Genomic DNA, 16,810 nt, shown 5'->3' on the forward strand with positions numbered 1-16,810 from the left:
AACCCCAGGGTAACCGAAAACAGCAATTTTATCGTCTTTGAGAATGCAAGTATACCATACTTTGTAACTCAGGTTAAATTTTGATATATAGAGGTAATTTCTCCGTAATGGTAAAATTGCTCAACAGACAATAGAGACAGGGTACTGACGGAATGGCCTGATTGAAATGTCTTATGTTTCAAGATAACATGCATTCCTTGCCATGCCACCAATCGATATATACATACATGCGGTGTTATTTACAACTTCCAAGCACACGAACAGGCTAGCAGAAGAAACAGGAAAACAGCACAGGGAAAAAAAAATGGCAACTCTTGAACAACAGAAGGATCAATTAGACCAACACATCTCCCACATGCACCAAGCAGCATGACAATCTAAAAATCAAAAAAGATGAACACAACATGCAACGAAAGAATGGGTTGCTGTTAATTTCCTGCAGGATCCTCAGCAGCAGCACGCCTCCTTAGCTTGGCGCGTGTCACCCGAATCGTCTCCTCCATTGGTCTCTCTTCTACTGTCTCCCCTGGCACAGGATCAAGCTCCTCTTCTGTGCCCTCTACAGCATCATCAGCCTCGTCAATGGCCATCTTGTCTGCTTCTTCTGCATCAGGGAGTGGAGCACTAGGCTCAGATGTTGGTGCATCGGCATTGGTAGCTGGAGCTCGTACTTGCAAGGAAGCTGGTGTCGCCTCGTTTTTCTTTGGTGAATCGGCATCAGGTTTTGTTGCTGACGGAGCTGCAGCTGCTGTTGACTTTGTCGATGCCACAGGTGCAGCTTTTGCTGATGCTTGACGCTTGATCTTGGGGGAAGATGGAACCGTCTTGGCCTCCTGAGACTGCTGTGCCATTGCAGCTTGCCGAGCAGCAATAGATGCTGATCTGCGCATAACAGTTGGTGCTTGCTTTTGCGGTTGCTGCTGCTGTTGTAGTGGTGCCTGCTGCTGTTTTGGCTGCTGTGGCTCCTGCAGGGAATCAGAGCATGAACTTAAGTACATCAGCTGTTGAAACTAAAAGAGCAAGAAAGAAAGTAAAGAGTGGGGAACACACGTGGATAATGGATAATTAGTTAATTCTACTTCAACATGTTTAATCCTATGACATGAGACGAAAATGAGTATCGATTCACATGAATTCGGAATTCAAATGAGAGCAATGTTTGAACTTGTCGACATAAGCTTGAGACTTGACAGGTAAGTGCCCACAAACTATTTAGCACATGATAAGTTCAAAATATGTTAGGTGTATAACAGATTCAGTACATTCATACACCAAATACTGCCCACCATTCATGTAAGAGCAAAACGAAGAAAAAACTAGCATTAGTTGAGTTAGTCATACTATGCTCACTTGGCTCATGAGGATAGTATGATGCTACCGAACCTTGTAGAAAATATAGTAGCCAGTCTGCAGGTAAGATTTTGGTTTTCTTTAGGGGGCATTAAATCTCAGATATTAAGCCTCCAAAGATCATACTTTCAACCAGTTTCTAACTCACTATATCCAAAGTATGAAAATAAAAGAGGGAGCTGTTATTTCAGAAGCTAATGCAATGCCAAATGGATTAAGTCATACTAATAACCCCCAGTCAAATAGGACAGATGGACAGGTGTTTTATGAAGCAGTAGAAAAAGGCAGACATTATTGCATTATTAAAGTGCAGATATTGATATTCCAAACATTTTGTATTTGGTAATCCCATGTATATTGATATTCCCAAGATTGTGTATTTGGTAATCCCATGTGCGTGTACATATTAAAAAAATATTATATATAGCCCAATGAAATCATGAAGTTTTTATGTCACCATAATATTATCTAGGAATTAGGATGGCATAACTGAAATAAGAGAACCTAGTAAATCATACAAGATTTCAACATGTTAATATAAAACAAAATTTAGCACAAATCAATTGTGGCTCTACTGAAAAGTTCATATGCTCGCACCCTTATATGTGTTTGCAATGCTCATGTAATAGATGCTCAGAGACCAGAGACCTCATATCAGGATGCAAAATGGACTTTCTGCAAGGTTTTGGGTCGGGGTGGGTTGGGGGGGGGGGGTTGCAAATGGACTTATTTCAGTTATTCCTGTTCCTATAGTCTACGCAGAAATTAACTGCGAAGTGCAGACACCAAGTCAATGTGTGATAGGTTCATGGCAGTGCTGCAGTAGTAGTAAAATCTTCTTGCACACGAAAAACATAGTTAACAAACTAGCAAGACAACATAGTTAGAGTTGCTTTAGAAGAACACGTAAAAAAACTTGAAAACTTTAGTGACTACACAATTATGGTGAATTCGATCATTTCTCACAGTTAAAATAAACATGGTTGGTTCAGTGTACAGCTTTGAAGAAGCAAAGCATGATACAGTGTGATGGTTAGTACCTGAGAAGGTTGTTGCCTTGACTTCTGAGATGGTGACTGCGAAGCAACATACTTCAAAACGTCAAAGAAAGTATTCTGTCCTGCAGTAGCAGCCTTTTGAAAATAAAGGACAACAACATCAGTGGCCCGAGCTCTTATCTCAAGCAAATTACGGTCGATTTCATTCTCATGCTGTGAAATATAGGGCCTAAAGAAAGTCCCATAAATGTAGGTAGTTCCCTACAATGAAGGCACATGTCAATACAATGTACAGAAAAACATCTAAACCAGAAGCTGCAAGTGACAAATTTAGTACCTTTGTCTTAGGGTACCACAAGTATATAAAGAACATCAGCTTTGCTTCTGAGTAAAACGGTAACCTTCAGCACAAGCAGTGCATGATACAACTAATGTCAGAGTCTGTTAAAAAGAGGGATAACAAAAAGGACCATTTGGCAGTCTTACCATGATATTGTAAAATCTCCAAATCTCTCCAAAACCGTCATCAGAGCTACTAGAATCCTAGACACAATAAACAAAACTAAACGTTTGAAAAATATTCATGAAGAATAATGTCATGATCATATATTTGAAAGAATCATCTTACCAATACTGACACCAAAATATGAGCTGCTCAATCTCTGGTTTGTTCAGTTCGACAGTCTTGTAGCACTCGTATGCAGGATAGGCATAGCCAAAGGCCAACCTATATGCAATTGGCATAAGCCAGATCATAAATGGCATATACTTGTTCTATTTCTATCCACACCATAAACAAAATGCTTATGCTTTCTTTTAAGTGATATTATTCAGAGTAAAAGAATGTCTTTCTAGTTATTCTTTTTTCGCTGAGCTCCAAAATAATCCACAGAAAGGAGCAGTTGACCATTTCGAAGATGCATTTGAAGTTTGAACATCAGCATGTTCTTGGAGAGGTAAATTTCCAAGGCACTTACATTAAAGAGGAGAAGTTAACATACATACGCATCCTGATCTACGTACACCAACAGGCTTAAATTATAGAAAACTGCGGATGAAGCATGCCAAAAGGACAAAAATTCGGGGTATATTTGTCCCCAATCAGAGCCTAAAATTGAGCTTTGGCTAATGCAGAATGTGAGAACCATTATCCGATTCTTAGATTCCGATAGACACGATCGTGAGACAGCAATCTTTTAAAAAAAGAATCAATCTGTTAAGAATAAACGAGAGCCTTTGACCGTTGTGCAATGCATTGAAAATTTGGTCCCATCCTCCTCGAGAACAATAAATATTACATATTTTTTGAATGCGTTGCGTGCTCTCCCCTCCCGATTTCAAGCCGAAGAATGAGGTGAACAAATCGACACAAAGAAACGCATCTCGCGAAATTTTTTACCCAAACAAAACAGCATATATACTATTAAGGGTGAAAGAACAGAGGACAAACAAAGGAGACTGCGCCCCCGGAATGGACACACGTGCATCCTCGTCTCAAGAAAACAAAAACAAAACTGGAGACGCATGGCTTTAACAGCTTCCATCCAGGCTCAAAATGTCAACTTCGCAAGAGCACGTATCAAGATTCAGGGGGGGGGGGGGGATTGCTTACAGGAGAACCCTGGAGAGGAATCCGCCCATCATCTTCGCCGACCTCCTGCGCACATTCAGAACCGACACGAATCAGAAACACATCACCGCACACCAGACAACCAAAAGAATCTGGAACAGGCACCCGCAAAAGAACCTCTTTTAGGAGATGGATCCGGGAGGAAGACGACCGAGGAATGGCGAGAGCGGAGAGAGACGGCCAGGAGCTCGCCCTCTCCCGTTCCTCCGCTTCCTCTGCGCTATCCCTCCCCCTCCTCTGCCGCGGCTTAACTAAATTTTGCCGGTAATGCGGTGGTGGTAATGCCGAGAGAGAGGAGAAGAAGAGGCGAGCACGTCGCGGCCGTCAGCTCGGCTCGAGCTCCAACCAACCCGACGGTCCCGAGCCCTTCTCCTCCTCTGTTTCTTTTTGTACCTGAGAGCATTTCTTTAACCCAATATAAATGCCCCATGTCTCCTTCAGTCCCTCTCTCGTGTAACAAAAAAAACTGAAAAACAATGTTTCAACCCGCTGTATTTTAACCCTGTTTTTTTTTTTCACTCCAATTTGACGATGACGATTTCGTCTCATGGACCTTTCTCATAACGTAATAAATTTATAAATTCGAGCTTGACAATGCAACCGTTGAAGTACTTGTTATCTGTTACTCCCATCCGACGATTTACTCTCATGAACCTAGAACCTTTCTCCTGATGTAGTTGTTATGCACTCGGCAATGCAACCGTTGAATCATTTGGTTTTAGTTATTTTTTTCTTTCCTTCCCTAGGGTGAATGCCATGGTTATGTATCAATGATTGCCAGTGAATCTATATACCTACATGGGTGGGGCTTCACTCCAGCCGTACAATCATGGCGCTGATCTCATCGGTAAGCTTTTCTATTTTTCCCCTTGATGACCAACTGCATCCCTGAATTCCTGACCCGTGAAAGGCTAAAGTGGCAAAGTGGTTAAGCCGGTGGTGTAACCAGAGGCAGCTTTGAACACACGGCTCAGATACAGGGATCGCATAGTGTAGCATGGTGGTGCGCCCAGGTTGGTGGTGGCCGTAGTCGGTTGTGGGTCATGGCGCACTGCGAATCTGAGCAAACCTCGGCCTCGCGCCGTGCAATTTGGCTCGATCGGTTGGACGCATCGGCCTCGGCCAACCCGTGCACGAGAGGATGGGATCCTCTCCACAAATACCATTACATTGTTATCATTGCAATTAGGAAATAGTTTTTATTACACGGCTGCTGTGCTCGCATGTCATCTAAATAGTCATTAAAAATATATAAAAAAAAGACAAGATAGATTAATATGAGTTATGTCACTCCACAAACATGCAAGTTTAAATTCAACGTCTACAAATTGTAGCAAAAAAACAAATAAAACTAAAAAAACAAATAAAACTGAAACTAAGTATACGGATATTTATAATTGTTTCTGTTATTACAACTTGTAGAAGTTGAATTTAAACTTGCATATTGGTGGAGTGATATAACTCATATTAAACTATCTTGTCAATTTTTTATATTTTTTAATGACTATTTAGATGACATGCAAGTAACGGATGTACATATACCCGTGTACTAAAAAATATCTTCCCATTGCAATTATGTTATTATATCATGGAATTCTATTTTTCTACGAATATGGCAGAGGACATGAATCCTGCACGAGTTGGGGCGTGGCCTAGCCCGGCTGGCTCTCCTGCCTGCGCGGTGCGCGCACATGCTGGCGGCGATCACCCGGTCGAATCCGGCGAAACACACATGCGCGCGCAGTGCACCACCGCCGCTCGCCGTGACGGGACGAGACGAGACGAAACGAGGGGGTTTGTCGGTTGGAGGTGCACGCGCGCACGTGAGCGTGCACGTTTCGGGCTTTTGGACGGGCATCCATCCCGTCCCATGATTTGCCGTGCATGGGCGACGAGGAGGGCCGGCTCTCCCAATCTGGACTACTGACTACCTACCTGCGTCGTCCTGGCTACCTTTTTATGCCTCGGTGTATCTGGTACCCCCGACAAATACATTACCGTGGTGCCCCTGAAATCAGGACATGTGGATGGATCCGATCGATCGCGATCGGCATCGCATCTAGTAGGAGGAGCGAGGTGCGTGTTTGGTGCAGTGGAACTCCTTTGCTACAAAAATACTTTGGGAAATCATCATGTACACCGTGCTTTAGTTACCTTTATATATTTATATATAAAATTATAAGAATGTTCAATTCGCATCTTACAGATAACCCAAGGGAGAGTCTACAAATGATGGGATTAAGGATAGCAATGGGTAAATACTCATTGGGTATTGGTACCCTATATTCATACCCACCATTGAAATTTAGACCCACTAAAATCCTCATACCCGTCACGGGTATAAAAAAATTCTCCATACCCGTACCCGCCTGGGTAAGCCTCACCCGCTAGTCACCTATTTACCCGTCAAATTTGACATGACAATAAAAATAACACAAAATATTTTGATCCAATTGTAGCAACCAGCCAACGACAAGACATCTACATCAGTCACACAATACCATAAATCTCATCAAGTAGTACTTAAATAGTAAATAGTAGTAGACAATATATAAATCCACGTAATTTCATATATGGGTTGAGGCTTAAATACTTAGGGTTTCATATTGGGCTAGCCTAATTTCATATATGGGCCAGAATGTTCATTTGGGTTTCCGGGTATTTATTACCCACGGGTAAACGGGTATAGGTATCATATGAACGTTCTTGTACCCACGTACCCGTTGGGTGAAGGTATTTACCTGTTTATTTACCCACGGATAATACATTTAACCAATACCCGTACCCTAATAAAGTAAATATCCGTCAGATCTCGAGTCGCGGATCCCCGGTCTAGATGGGAGTCTTGCAACTTGCAAACCGCCAGCACCATCAGATCCTTTATTAGCGAGCTATTAAAGAGATTGTTATGCCATGGATTGCTGAAATACGTGCGTGATGTCAGATTCAATGTCTACTACGATGCTCGGAGCGTAGCTGTCAGCTTATCTGGTTATGGCACCCATGTTCTCTCCGTAATACTGTACACTTCTTTTGTCCTACGTTATGTCCTGTGTGTCTGGGTGTCTCGCTGCCAGTAACAAGTTGGTACCAGCATCTCCATCTACAACAACGGCTGTAACAAATGGAAGCCAATTGTGCTATATGAACTCTGCACTGTACACTGTAATATTTCCCTTGACGTCAACAGAGAGGAGAGGAAGTTGAGGACGGCTGATGCAGATCTGTTAATTTCCCATTGTTTCTTCGTCCTGGTACTCATCATTTTTCTATCGATAAATAGATAGATGGGCCTCTGGAATCATAATTGGTAGGTGAGGGGATAGGCAGTTTAGTGATCGGTCACTAATGTCATGGATGCATTGACACTGATATGTTTCATCAGGGTTCAGTTGGTTGGTTTGTTCTTATGTCACGGCAACCTAACCCTACTTTAATTATCTTTATTATTTTATCATAATTGCTGCCATTCCCCACTCCCCCCCCCCCCCCCAGACAGGCAGTGGCCACATCATGTATGTACGAGCTTCACAAACAAAACTGTGCAAATAATTTCTGTGAAAGGTGTGGAGATCAACATATATACTTTCCACTAATAGTGGTTATTAAAAGTTGACCAATTACAGACCGAATGCCAGTATATAATTTCAGGCAGTTGGTAACCATGTAGCTCATGTGTGTACTGTCACTTGTCCAATCTTTGCTCACTTTGTCAGTGTGAGATCATCCGTGATGTATAATGTCAACAAACCGGCAGAAATTTTTTATATATATATAGGCTCATCTAACTGCTCTTTGATGGTATTGTTATACTGTTATTTGGCATATAAATCCAGGAACATCAATCTTATCCACCAAATTAAAGATAGCCTAACACACCTATAACCCTGTGGAATAGTTAATCCCTGAGTGATGGATATAATCAAGTTTCTGATCTCAATCCAAACCAACTCAAACTGTCCACATTTCCAGGACTTAGGCCACCTGATTTTTAAACAATTCAAATATTGGATGGACTGGTAAAATTTGGAGCTGATGCCGCCTGCAGCTGAGGAATATCTGAAAACGTTGATTACATATATAAGACATCTCGCATAGTCTCTCCCTCTCGCCTACATGTCGTTCACTCATATACGGCCCCGTGTATCATTGTGACAATGTAATTAGAGTAACCATGTTTAGCACCCCATCTTTTTACTTCCAAAATTTGAATTTTTAACCTTAACTTTGAAGTTGATTTTAAGTTTTTTACTGAAGTTTATTTTCTAGACTTTTAGATCTCTCTAAGCATACTTACATAAAAGTTTTATTTATAACTTATTTTTCGTTTGTAAATATGTCATTTGGCTTTTCTGTTCCTATAGAGTAGCAAACCATCATTTTTAAGAGGATGCAGACTTCATGTGTCCAATAAAGAATTGAGTTATTTGACGTGAAGGTGTTAAATAAAATCCCGCATTAATGAAATCATAATTTATAAGGCTAAAATGAAGTATTAAAATTTTACTAAGAAAACGATAATCGTTCACCAAGCAGCATAACAAATAGGGCAATGTTATAGTATATTTTACTAGCAGAGACAGTAGCATAGTAAAATTTAGATTTACCTATTTATTTTTATAACTATATTAAATATTGTATTCAAAGCTTTTGGTACGATATATGTACCAATTTACCTATTTTAATATGATATGACACACAAATTTATCGTAAAATTATATATTTTAGTTCTAATTTTACCATTATGAAAATTCTACCGCATATACTACCGGTGATAGTATAATAAAATTAGATTCATTGAAATCAAAACAATGAACGGCTCGTGATCATTATTCAACGGTACCTAAAAAATCCAAAAAAAATAAAACATAGCACGTGTTATCACAATATTAAATCCGATACCATGCATTTCTCTGACAGAAAGAAAAGGAAAAAAAAAATCCGATTCCATCATTGCTAAAGGAACCAACAGGTAGACCGCAGACCTAAAAAAGAAGCATATTTTGCGCGAAGGGAGCCACAAAATCACAAGCTTTCTTTCGTGAAACAAAGCTGCTGCATTAGCACCCCCTTTTGATTTTTCTAGATTAGATCCATCTCACACTCATAAACCGCTTTACTGCCCCGTATCAAGGACGCAATCAGCTTTGTAGGAGATAGGCCATTTAGGCCCTCACCCACCTGCCTTTGCTGCTAGCTTCAGAAACGGATAACGATATGTACTTTAGTCTTAAAAGGATTAATTTCATCTAAGCATCGAGCTGAGACCTGGAGAACTAGCTATACCTCTCAAACTCGGAAGTTTGTTTGGTTGCTGGAGCTCCTTGAATAGACCCGGCCGTTATCCACCATTCTGTCTGGCTTCAGCCAGATGAGCCATCTGGTTGCTTGTATCAACCATACTTGCATACTATAACTGTTACTCCCTTCTTTCGTATTATGGATTATGAGTATCTTTTTAAGTTTAACTAAGTTTTTAGAAAAATATATCAATATTTGTAGCTCACAGTTGATATGGTATAAAAAATATTAAACAATGTATTTAATTGAGCTAACTTGACGTCATAGATATTACTCCCTCCGTTTCGTATGTAAGTCTTTCTAGCATTGCCTATATTCATATAGATGCTAATGAATCAATACACATATATAAATTATATACATTCATCACTGAATGAATTTAGACAAGACTAAAAAGACTTACAATATGAAATAAAAGGTAGTAATATTTTTAAATGTAAAGTAAGTTACGATATGAAACCGAGTGAGTAATCCCTACAACAACTGCATACAGTGAATTTGCTTAAGCCCCTTTGATTTAAAGAAAATTCATAAAATTTTAGAGAATTTCAGTTCTATATGAATTTTTTTTCTACATAGCCCTTTGAATCAAAGGAATGAACTTTATGAAATCCTATAAAATTTCTATGGAATGTCTCTTCCCATACAAGTTTTGGAGGAAATTTAACGAGAGGTAGAACCTTATGGAAAAAATCCCATAAGTCTTTATCTCTCCTCAAATTTCTGTGTTTTTTTGTCCAATCAAACGGTCATTCCTATGTTTTTCTTAAGTCTTACCATCATTTAGTTTACACTTACATTTCTATCAAAATCCTATGTTTTTTTATTCCTTTGCTTTTTTCATTACTATGATTCAAAGAGCCATTACCTCCTTAGTTCATCTGATTCAAAAGACCCTTACCTCCGCATAGGGCAGTGATATTACCACCTGAAAAAAAAAATTAGGATTGGAACATTGCTACGCGTGCCTAATCCTTCGCTGCTCTGTTTAAATTAACCAAGTATCTGTGGTTAATTAACATTGAATTAGTCAATGGAGCATTCTGTGCTGCGTAAACCCGTAGATTTACTTGTAATTGACTGAATTAGTACTCTGCTACATGTATAATCTAGCTTCCAAACGGTATCATTCAGATGAAACAAGATTCCATTAAACAGTTGTACCAAAGAATTAAATACCATGAGCGTACATATTAATACTGCAAAAGGTGCGATTACCTCTTTTATCTTTATCTTACGCCTCGTTCTGTCAGAATGAAGTGCAACATTCAGAGAACATAGACTGAGCAGAGTTCGGAGTTCAGACTGCTTTGTGTCCGCTTGAGATGGGCCTACGAGGCTACGAAGTGAGGCCCAACCAAGTTGGAAGACGGCCACATCAAAGGCAGAGAAGAGAAACGTTGCAGAACAACCATGTTGACGTAGGAATTTTTGAATTTTGAATTTTATTTATTAAATAATTTTTAAATTTAATTTTGTATTTAAAAAAAATACAAAACTAACCTCCTATCGCCCTCTAGAAGGGTAGAAAAAGTGACGTGACAAATGGCCTATTGGTCACGACGAACGGCCGGAAACGACACCACGGCAAATTTTATGTTTCTAGCCGGCTTGATCGATGTTGGCATGAAGATGCCGTAGTATTTATAGCCTACGAAGCGAAATTGATACATAGGTGAATGGGTGGATAACAAGCCACATCGGCTCGTCAAGAGTAAGCTTGTTTGGGCTCATTATCTTTAAAAAAATCAGTTTGACTAATTGACTTGTCTTGTTAATGAGGTATATATATCTCATTTAAATTATCTATACAAGTTATTAATATATTATTATATCATATATTAAAATAAGAATATATACTAATTAATAAAGAACCCACTAAATATAAATATAATAGTTTGGACGTGATTATAAAACTAAAAACTAGTGATATTTTATATTTGGACCGATTGACTGATGGAGTATATGGTTTATTCTCTGTACCAATTTTATCATTTGTATGCTTTGGGCTTGTTCCCAAGAGCGCGTGACAACCAGTCACGTCAGTGCACGGAAAACAGAAAAAGCTATTAGCACATGATTAATTGAGTATTAACTTTTGTAAACTTAAAAAAATAGATTAATTTGATTTTTAATTAATTTTCATATAAATATTTTTGATAAAAAATAAACCGTTTAGCAGTTTAGGTAGCGTGGGTGTGAAAAAAAAAGAAAAGTTCGTGTGGTTGGTTACTTGAGAACGCGCCCTTTAAGAGTTTTCTTGTTTCCAAGAAAAAAAATTCTTCACCAGCCAAAGATATGCACATGATTGCAGTGGATAATGGGGTCATCTTTTCGCTAATTAAAGAAAAGAGCCAATTGTAAACGAAAAGAATAAAAAAAATTTATACTTTTTCTTACCGATCTAAAAACCGAGATTAAAAAATAAACAATGAAAGATTTTTAAAATCAACTTTAAATTTAAGGTTAAAAATTTAAATTTTGGCTTCTAAGAATAAGCAAGAACGAAGAAATAGAGGTGAATGAAAGATACACACGTGACCAGATGCTACATTTAATCCTTTGGTGCAAAGGTATGCAACTCTAGAGTACGAGTAATTTTATAGTTCTTGAGAAGGTATCAGGAGCTACCAAAATTTTAGCGTAAAATACCTAGATTTTACACTAAAATTTTAGTATCTTTCACTCAAGTATTGTAAAATTGCTCATAGAGTATATATATGTTGCAGTACAGCTAGTATATGTTACAATCTGGAGCTTATGTTAGTTGATCCCAACCACCTATAATCCTACATGATAGTGCAACCCAAATAAGTGTTCACTGTTTCGGTCTGAAATTATATAAGCTGGTAGGATGCACACGCTACCGGCCAAATATTTTGAATTTCGTAATTTGAAAAAAAAATGTCAAATTACAATATTTCCAATCCGGTTTTTTCAGAGTTTAACTTTCGGAATTTCCATCACCCAAACATGTTTCTCTGCGTTTTGAAACAGCGAGCAGCTGAGCTCTGGTACAAAAATGAGAAATTGTCCATATGGAGAGACAACACAAATATAAGATCAAACTCAACAGATCAACTGCAACTTTTATTTAACATTACATTATATTATAACTTAGCATAAGATTGGCAACCAGTCAACCAACCAAGCTAGCTAGCACGTATATACACCGGTATATATACATGCAGTACGCTGGTAGTTGACTAGTAGCATCACGCTGCAGCCTGCAAGACTGAAAGTAATTACGAGTTAATAAACGCATGCAGCACACCATACACTAAAGGGTGGAGTACTACGCCGTAGTATTAGATGCATGCTTATTTATTCATTAATTAGCTAGATCAGCTGGCTGGCTAGCTAGGCCTGGCTGCAGTCGACTGCGACGGAGTTCAGGGGAGCCCTGTCACAGATCTTGAGGATTCCGCCAGCGAGAGTGCTGGTCCCGTTAGAACCGAGAGAGAGATTTAATCCCAGGAGATTGAGAGCGGCACACACGCATTTGGCGGCGACGTTGTTCTGGAGCTGAGCGATCGGCGGGCAGCAGTCTTGTTGGAGACTACCGGATCCGATCCCGACCAGCTGGCCAAGTGGCCCAAGTGCAGCACGAGTGGCGCACCTCGTGAGATTGGCCACGACTCCGACGACGGGGCACTGAGCCGCCGGCGGCGGAGGAGTTGGTGAAGGCGGTGGCGGTGGCGGTGGGGCGCCAGTGGTCTGGCCGCCGGCGAAAGCCAACAGGAGGAGCGCCGTTGCGAGGAAGAACGCCGCGGAGGCCGACTGGGAGTGCGCCATTGTTAAGTTGCACTCTCGATCTCGAATCGAGCGAGAACACGGGCGATGATGATTCTGTATAGCTTAACCTGATGATGGCGATGCAATCTGGCATGGAATTGTGTAGTATTTATAGCCAGCCAGCCAGCCAAGGTTGCGTCGAATCCATGCATGATATGATGCATGCCAGTACTGTACGTACCAAGCTGCACCTGGTGCCTAGCCTTGGTGCGTTGTACGTGCTGTAGTTTCACTTGTACTTTGCCATATCGCAACGTTCTTCTGCAGCTAGTGTGCCGTGCGTATGTTATGTAGGTTAATATATTATAATATATGTGGAGCAATTAATCCCTCAGGTCAATCAGCTTTGACGAGTACAGTGCTGTAACTGTGCTTGATCCAATACGGCAAATTAAGACTTTTTGTTACTACTGTACCAAGCTAGCTGCACCCTAAATAACACTGGGGTTTAATCGTGCGGCAAAAGAACTCGTGTCATCGCTGGTGACCTGGTGTTGGAGCGCCTACACACCGTGCTAATTACATGGTCGGCGGTGAATAATTTGTGCCTAACTCAGCCGGTAGCAGGTAGCTACATGCACGGGGATGTACTTACATTGTAGCGCTGCAAGTATGAAACAATTAAGCAACGTACATGCGCGTGCGTGGACAAAATCACGAAACGTAGACACCCTGTATTTTCGTTTCTAATTATAGTTATAAGACAAAATTTAAATTTTTAATCTTAAATTTAGAGTTGATTTTATGTTTTTCATTGAAGTTTTTTTAGCATTAGCTTTTAGATCACTAATAATACATATAATAAAAAATTATTTATAAATTATTTTTTGTTTTAGATATGTCGTTCGATTTTTCTATAGAAAACCATGCAATCATTCATAGAAATAGGAAAATGTGTGGTCACAACTAAGCATGTTCAAAATCAACAGGACCCGGCCCGAAAAAGCCTTAGCCCGACGACCATGGACCAAGTCGGGCCTAGGCTGGATGTTGAAGCACAAAACCAAAATAATCTAAAATTTTTGAAAAGCCCGAGAAAACCTAGAGAACCCCTACCCGGCCTGAGAAAGCCTGGAGGTCAGTCTAGGCCCAAGCTCTATTTTTGCTAGAAATATCAAGCTCGGGCCTAGGTTTTCTGACCGGGCTTTTTATAGGCCTAGTATTGGGCCTGGCCTGGCCCTGGCTTTCAACACGCCTGGTCACGGCCCATGTAGCATCGCGGCTTTGCGGGAGGCCCAATAGATTAGGCCCAAGAGGAAGAATGAAACATATTTTGAGAAGTTGAGACCACGTGAAAACGGTGGAGTATATATAGCTCAAGTCTTGAACATGTATGTAGAGTGCTTCTGATGTTATACGACCACTAAAAATTATTCTCTGCTTTTTTTTAATTTCATGTAGTTGACTTTTAGGTCTACGTTTGACCATTTGTTTTTTTTCAAAAAATGATTATTACTTATTATGTTATGATTTGATTTATTGAAGAAACTTTGGAAATTACTTATAATTTTGCGTATTCGCACAAATATAGATCGCAAAGCAAAAAGGATGATTATTTGGCTTTATAATGAAAAGACCAAACAATATATTTGCAAACGAAAAATAATCTGTGAATAAAATTTTTATATACGTATTCTTATTGCGATATAGGACCCAAGGTTGAAAAATAAAATTTAGTGAAAAAAAACCCTACATCGACTTTAAATTTAAGGCTAAAACTTTAAACGTTCGCTTATAACCATAAGAAAGAAGAGGTCTTGCGCTAAAAAATATAGGGTGAACAGTGCCAAATAAAAATTCGGAGAGAGTACAACAATAACGCTTGTCTTATTTCCATCTCATCCGTGCATATGCATTCCACATGAAAATGGAGTGCTAGAAAGAAGAGGTCTTGCGCAGGAGGTAAGTAAAATCTATATTCAGGAGGGAGCAATCCACCAATATGAAGAAGTGAATCAGGCACAACACAACAATTAGTGGAAGTGTAGGGGTCCACTTTCGAATTCGGATTTTTGGGGCTTAACTTAGGGGTTGTTTAGATGGGGCTAAACATTTTAGCCTTATGTCACATCGGATATTTAAACACTAATTTAAAGTATTAAATATAGACTAATCAAAAACCTAATTTCATAAATGAGAGCTAATTCGCAAGATGAATTTTTTGAGCCTAATTAATCTATAATTAGCAAATATTTACTGTAGTATCATATAGGCTAATCATGGATTAATTAGGCTCATTAGATTCGTCTCGCAAATTAGTCCAAGATTATATATGGGTTTTATTTATAAACTACGTTTACTATTTATAATAAGTTTTTAAACATCCGATGTGACTAGGGGCTAAAGTTTACCCCCTAGAAACAAACAACCCCTTAAGTACTCTGTACCAAATCTAGAATTTTAGATAAGCATATACTATCACGCCCCAATTTTTTTCCCCTAGCCTAATCAACAAAAAATAAATTGTTAAGATAATTCATTTAATTTAATAAGGAGCTAAACCCCATTTCAAATTATCTAAATAATTGGAAGTGACTTGTCGGAATATTTTAAAATATTCCGTATGTGTCAAAATGCACTAAAAAGTTTTTAAGTATAAATTTCAGTTCACCGAGAAAGGTTAAATCCTAATTAAAATCAGAAAAGGAAGATTAATTCTCCACCTTTTTCTTTTTCTTCCATTTACCCTCCTCTTTACCGGATGGGCCATTTTCGGCCCATCTCCTCCCGCGGCCGAGCCTCCCTCCCCTCCCTCTCTCTCCCCCTCCCCGCCAGGCCGGCCCAAGGCCGTGGCCCGCTCCTCCCCGCCCCGGACCACGTGAAGAGACACTACGGTCACAGTGACATCATAATTCAGCAGGGACTTTTATTCAGAAGTACATTGTTATTAAATAACGGACGACACCCGTCAACCACCAATCTAGCACACGGATGCTATACACTGGCAGTGGATTACAACCATCAAGCTAGCTGCAGGACCCAGATTAAGTTATAAGCACGTATGAGTAACCTATGCAATTACTCGCACATACATGCAGCACACTATACGATTCAAAGACTGTCAAATTTTGGTGCTAGACGCCCGCGTCGCTCCCACCCAGGAGACACGGGCGACCAAACCCTAGCCGCCTCCACCCCGGCCTCCTCTCCCCACCTCACTGCCGTCCGAGCTGCCGCCGGCAAAGCCGGCTAGCTACCATGATGACGGTGACAGAGCTCTATCCTAGCCAGGTTGCGTCCGTTGGTGGGACCAGGGGAAGCCAAAGGAAGGGGGACGTAGCGGCGGCGTCGTCGGCGGGCCTGAGGGCGTGCGGCGGCGGCTGCGCGCGACGTCAGCAGACAGGGCGCGACACGACGACGGGCTGGAGGCCGAGCGCGTGGTGCCCGACGGCGCGTAGCGGGGCGCAGCAGCGAACGGCGGCGCCTGGCGCGAGGAGGCCGGAGGCGCGCGGTGGCGGCTGCCACAGATCTGAGGCGCGCGCCGGCTGCCCCAGATGACCCAGCGGCGGACGGTGGCGCCTGGCGCCTCGCAGGGGCCGAAGGGGCGTGCAGCCGTGCCCAGCAGCAGGCCCAGAGACAGCACGGTGGCACCCAGCAGAAGGGACCGACGGTGTGCGCGGTGGCAGCGGTGGGGCTGTGTCGACCGATGACCACCGAAGGAGCGTGTGCGGCATGGTGGCCGGAGGTGGGTGGGGGCGACGCCGTGCTTGGTGGCGTGTGGACGCGGGTTGCCGGG

The 16,810-nt window shown here is 40.9% G+C and overlaps 1 protein-coding gene across 1 annotated transcript; it reads right to left on the minus strand.

Annotated features, from left to right (window-relative positions):
• Positions 1–144: 144 nt before the first annotated feature.
• LOC102709442 (HVA22-like protein i) lies at positions 145–4,348 on the minus strand. The gene is made up of 7 exons (XM_006649687.2): positions 4,096–4,348; positions 3,961–4,005; positions 2,977–3,075; positions 2,835–2,891; positions 2,686–2,749; positions 2,391–2,609; positions 145–965 (listed from the first exon to the last, which is right to left on the minus strand). The coding sequence occupies exons 2-7, from the start codon at positions 3,990–3,992 to the stop codon at positions 429–431; spliced, it is 1,008 nt and encodes a 335-aa protein (XP_006649750.1). The 5' UTR covers positions 3,993–4,005; positions 4,096–4,348; the 3' UTR covers positions 145–428.
• Positions 4,349–16,810: the final 12,462 nt, after the last annotated feature.

Source organism: Oryza brachyantha, chromosome 3 (genome assembly GCF_000231095.2).
Source record: "Oryza brachyantha chromosome 3, ObraRS2, whole genome shotgun sequence".
NCBI classification, from domain to species: Eukaryota; Viridiplantae; Streptophyta; class Magnoliopsida; order Poales; family Poaceae; genus Oryza; species Oryza brachyantha.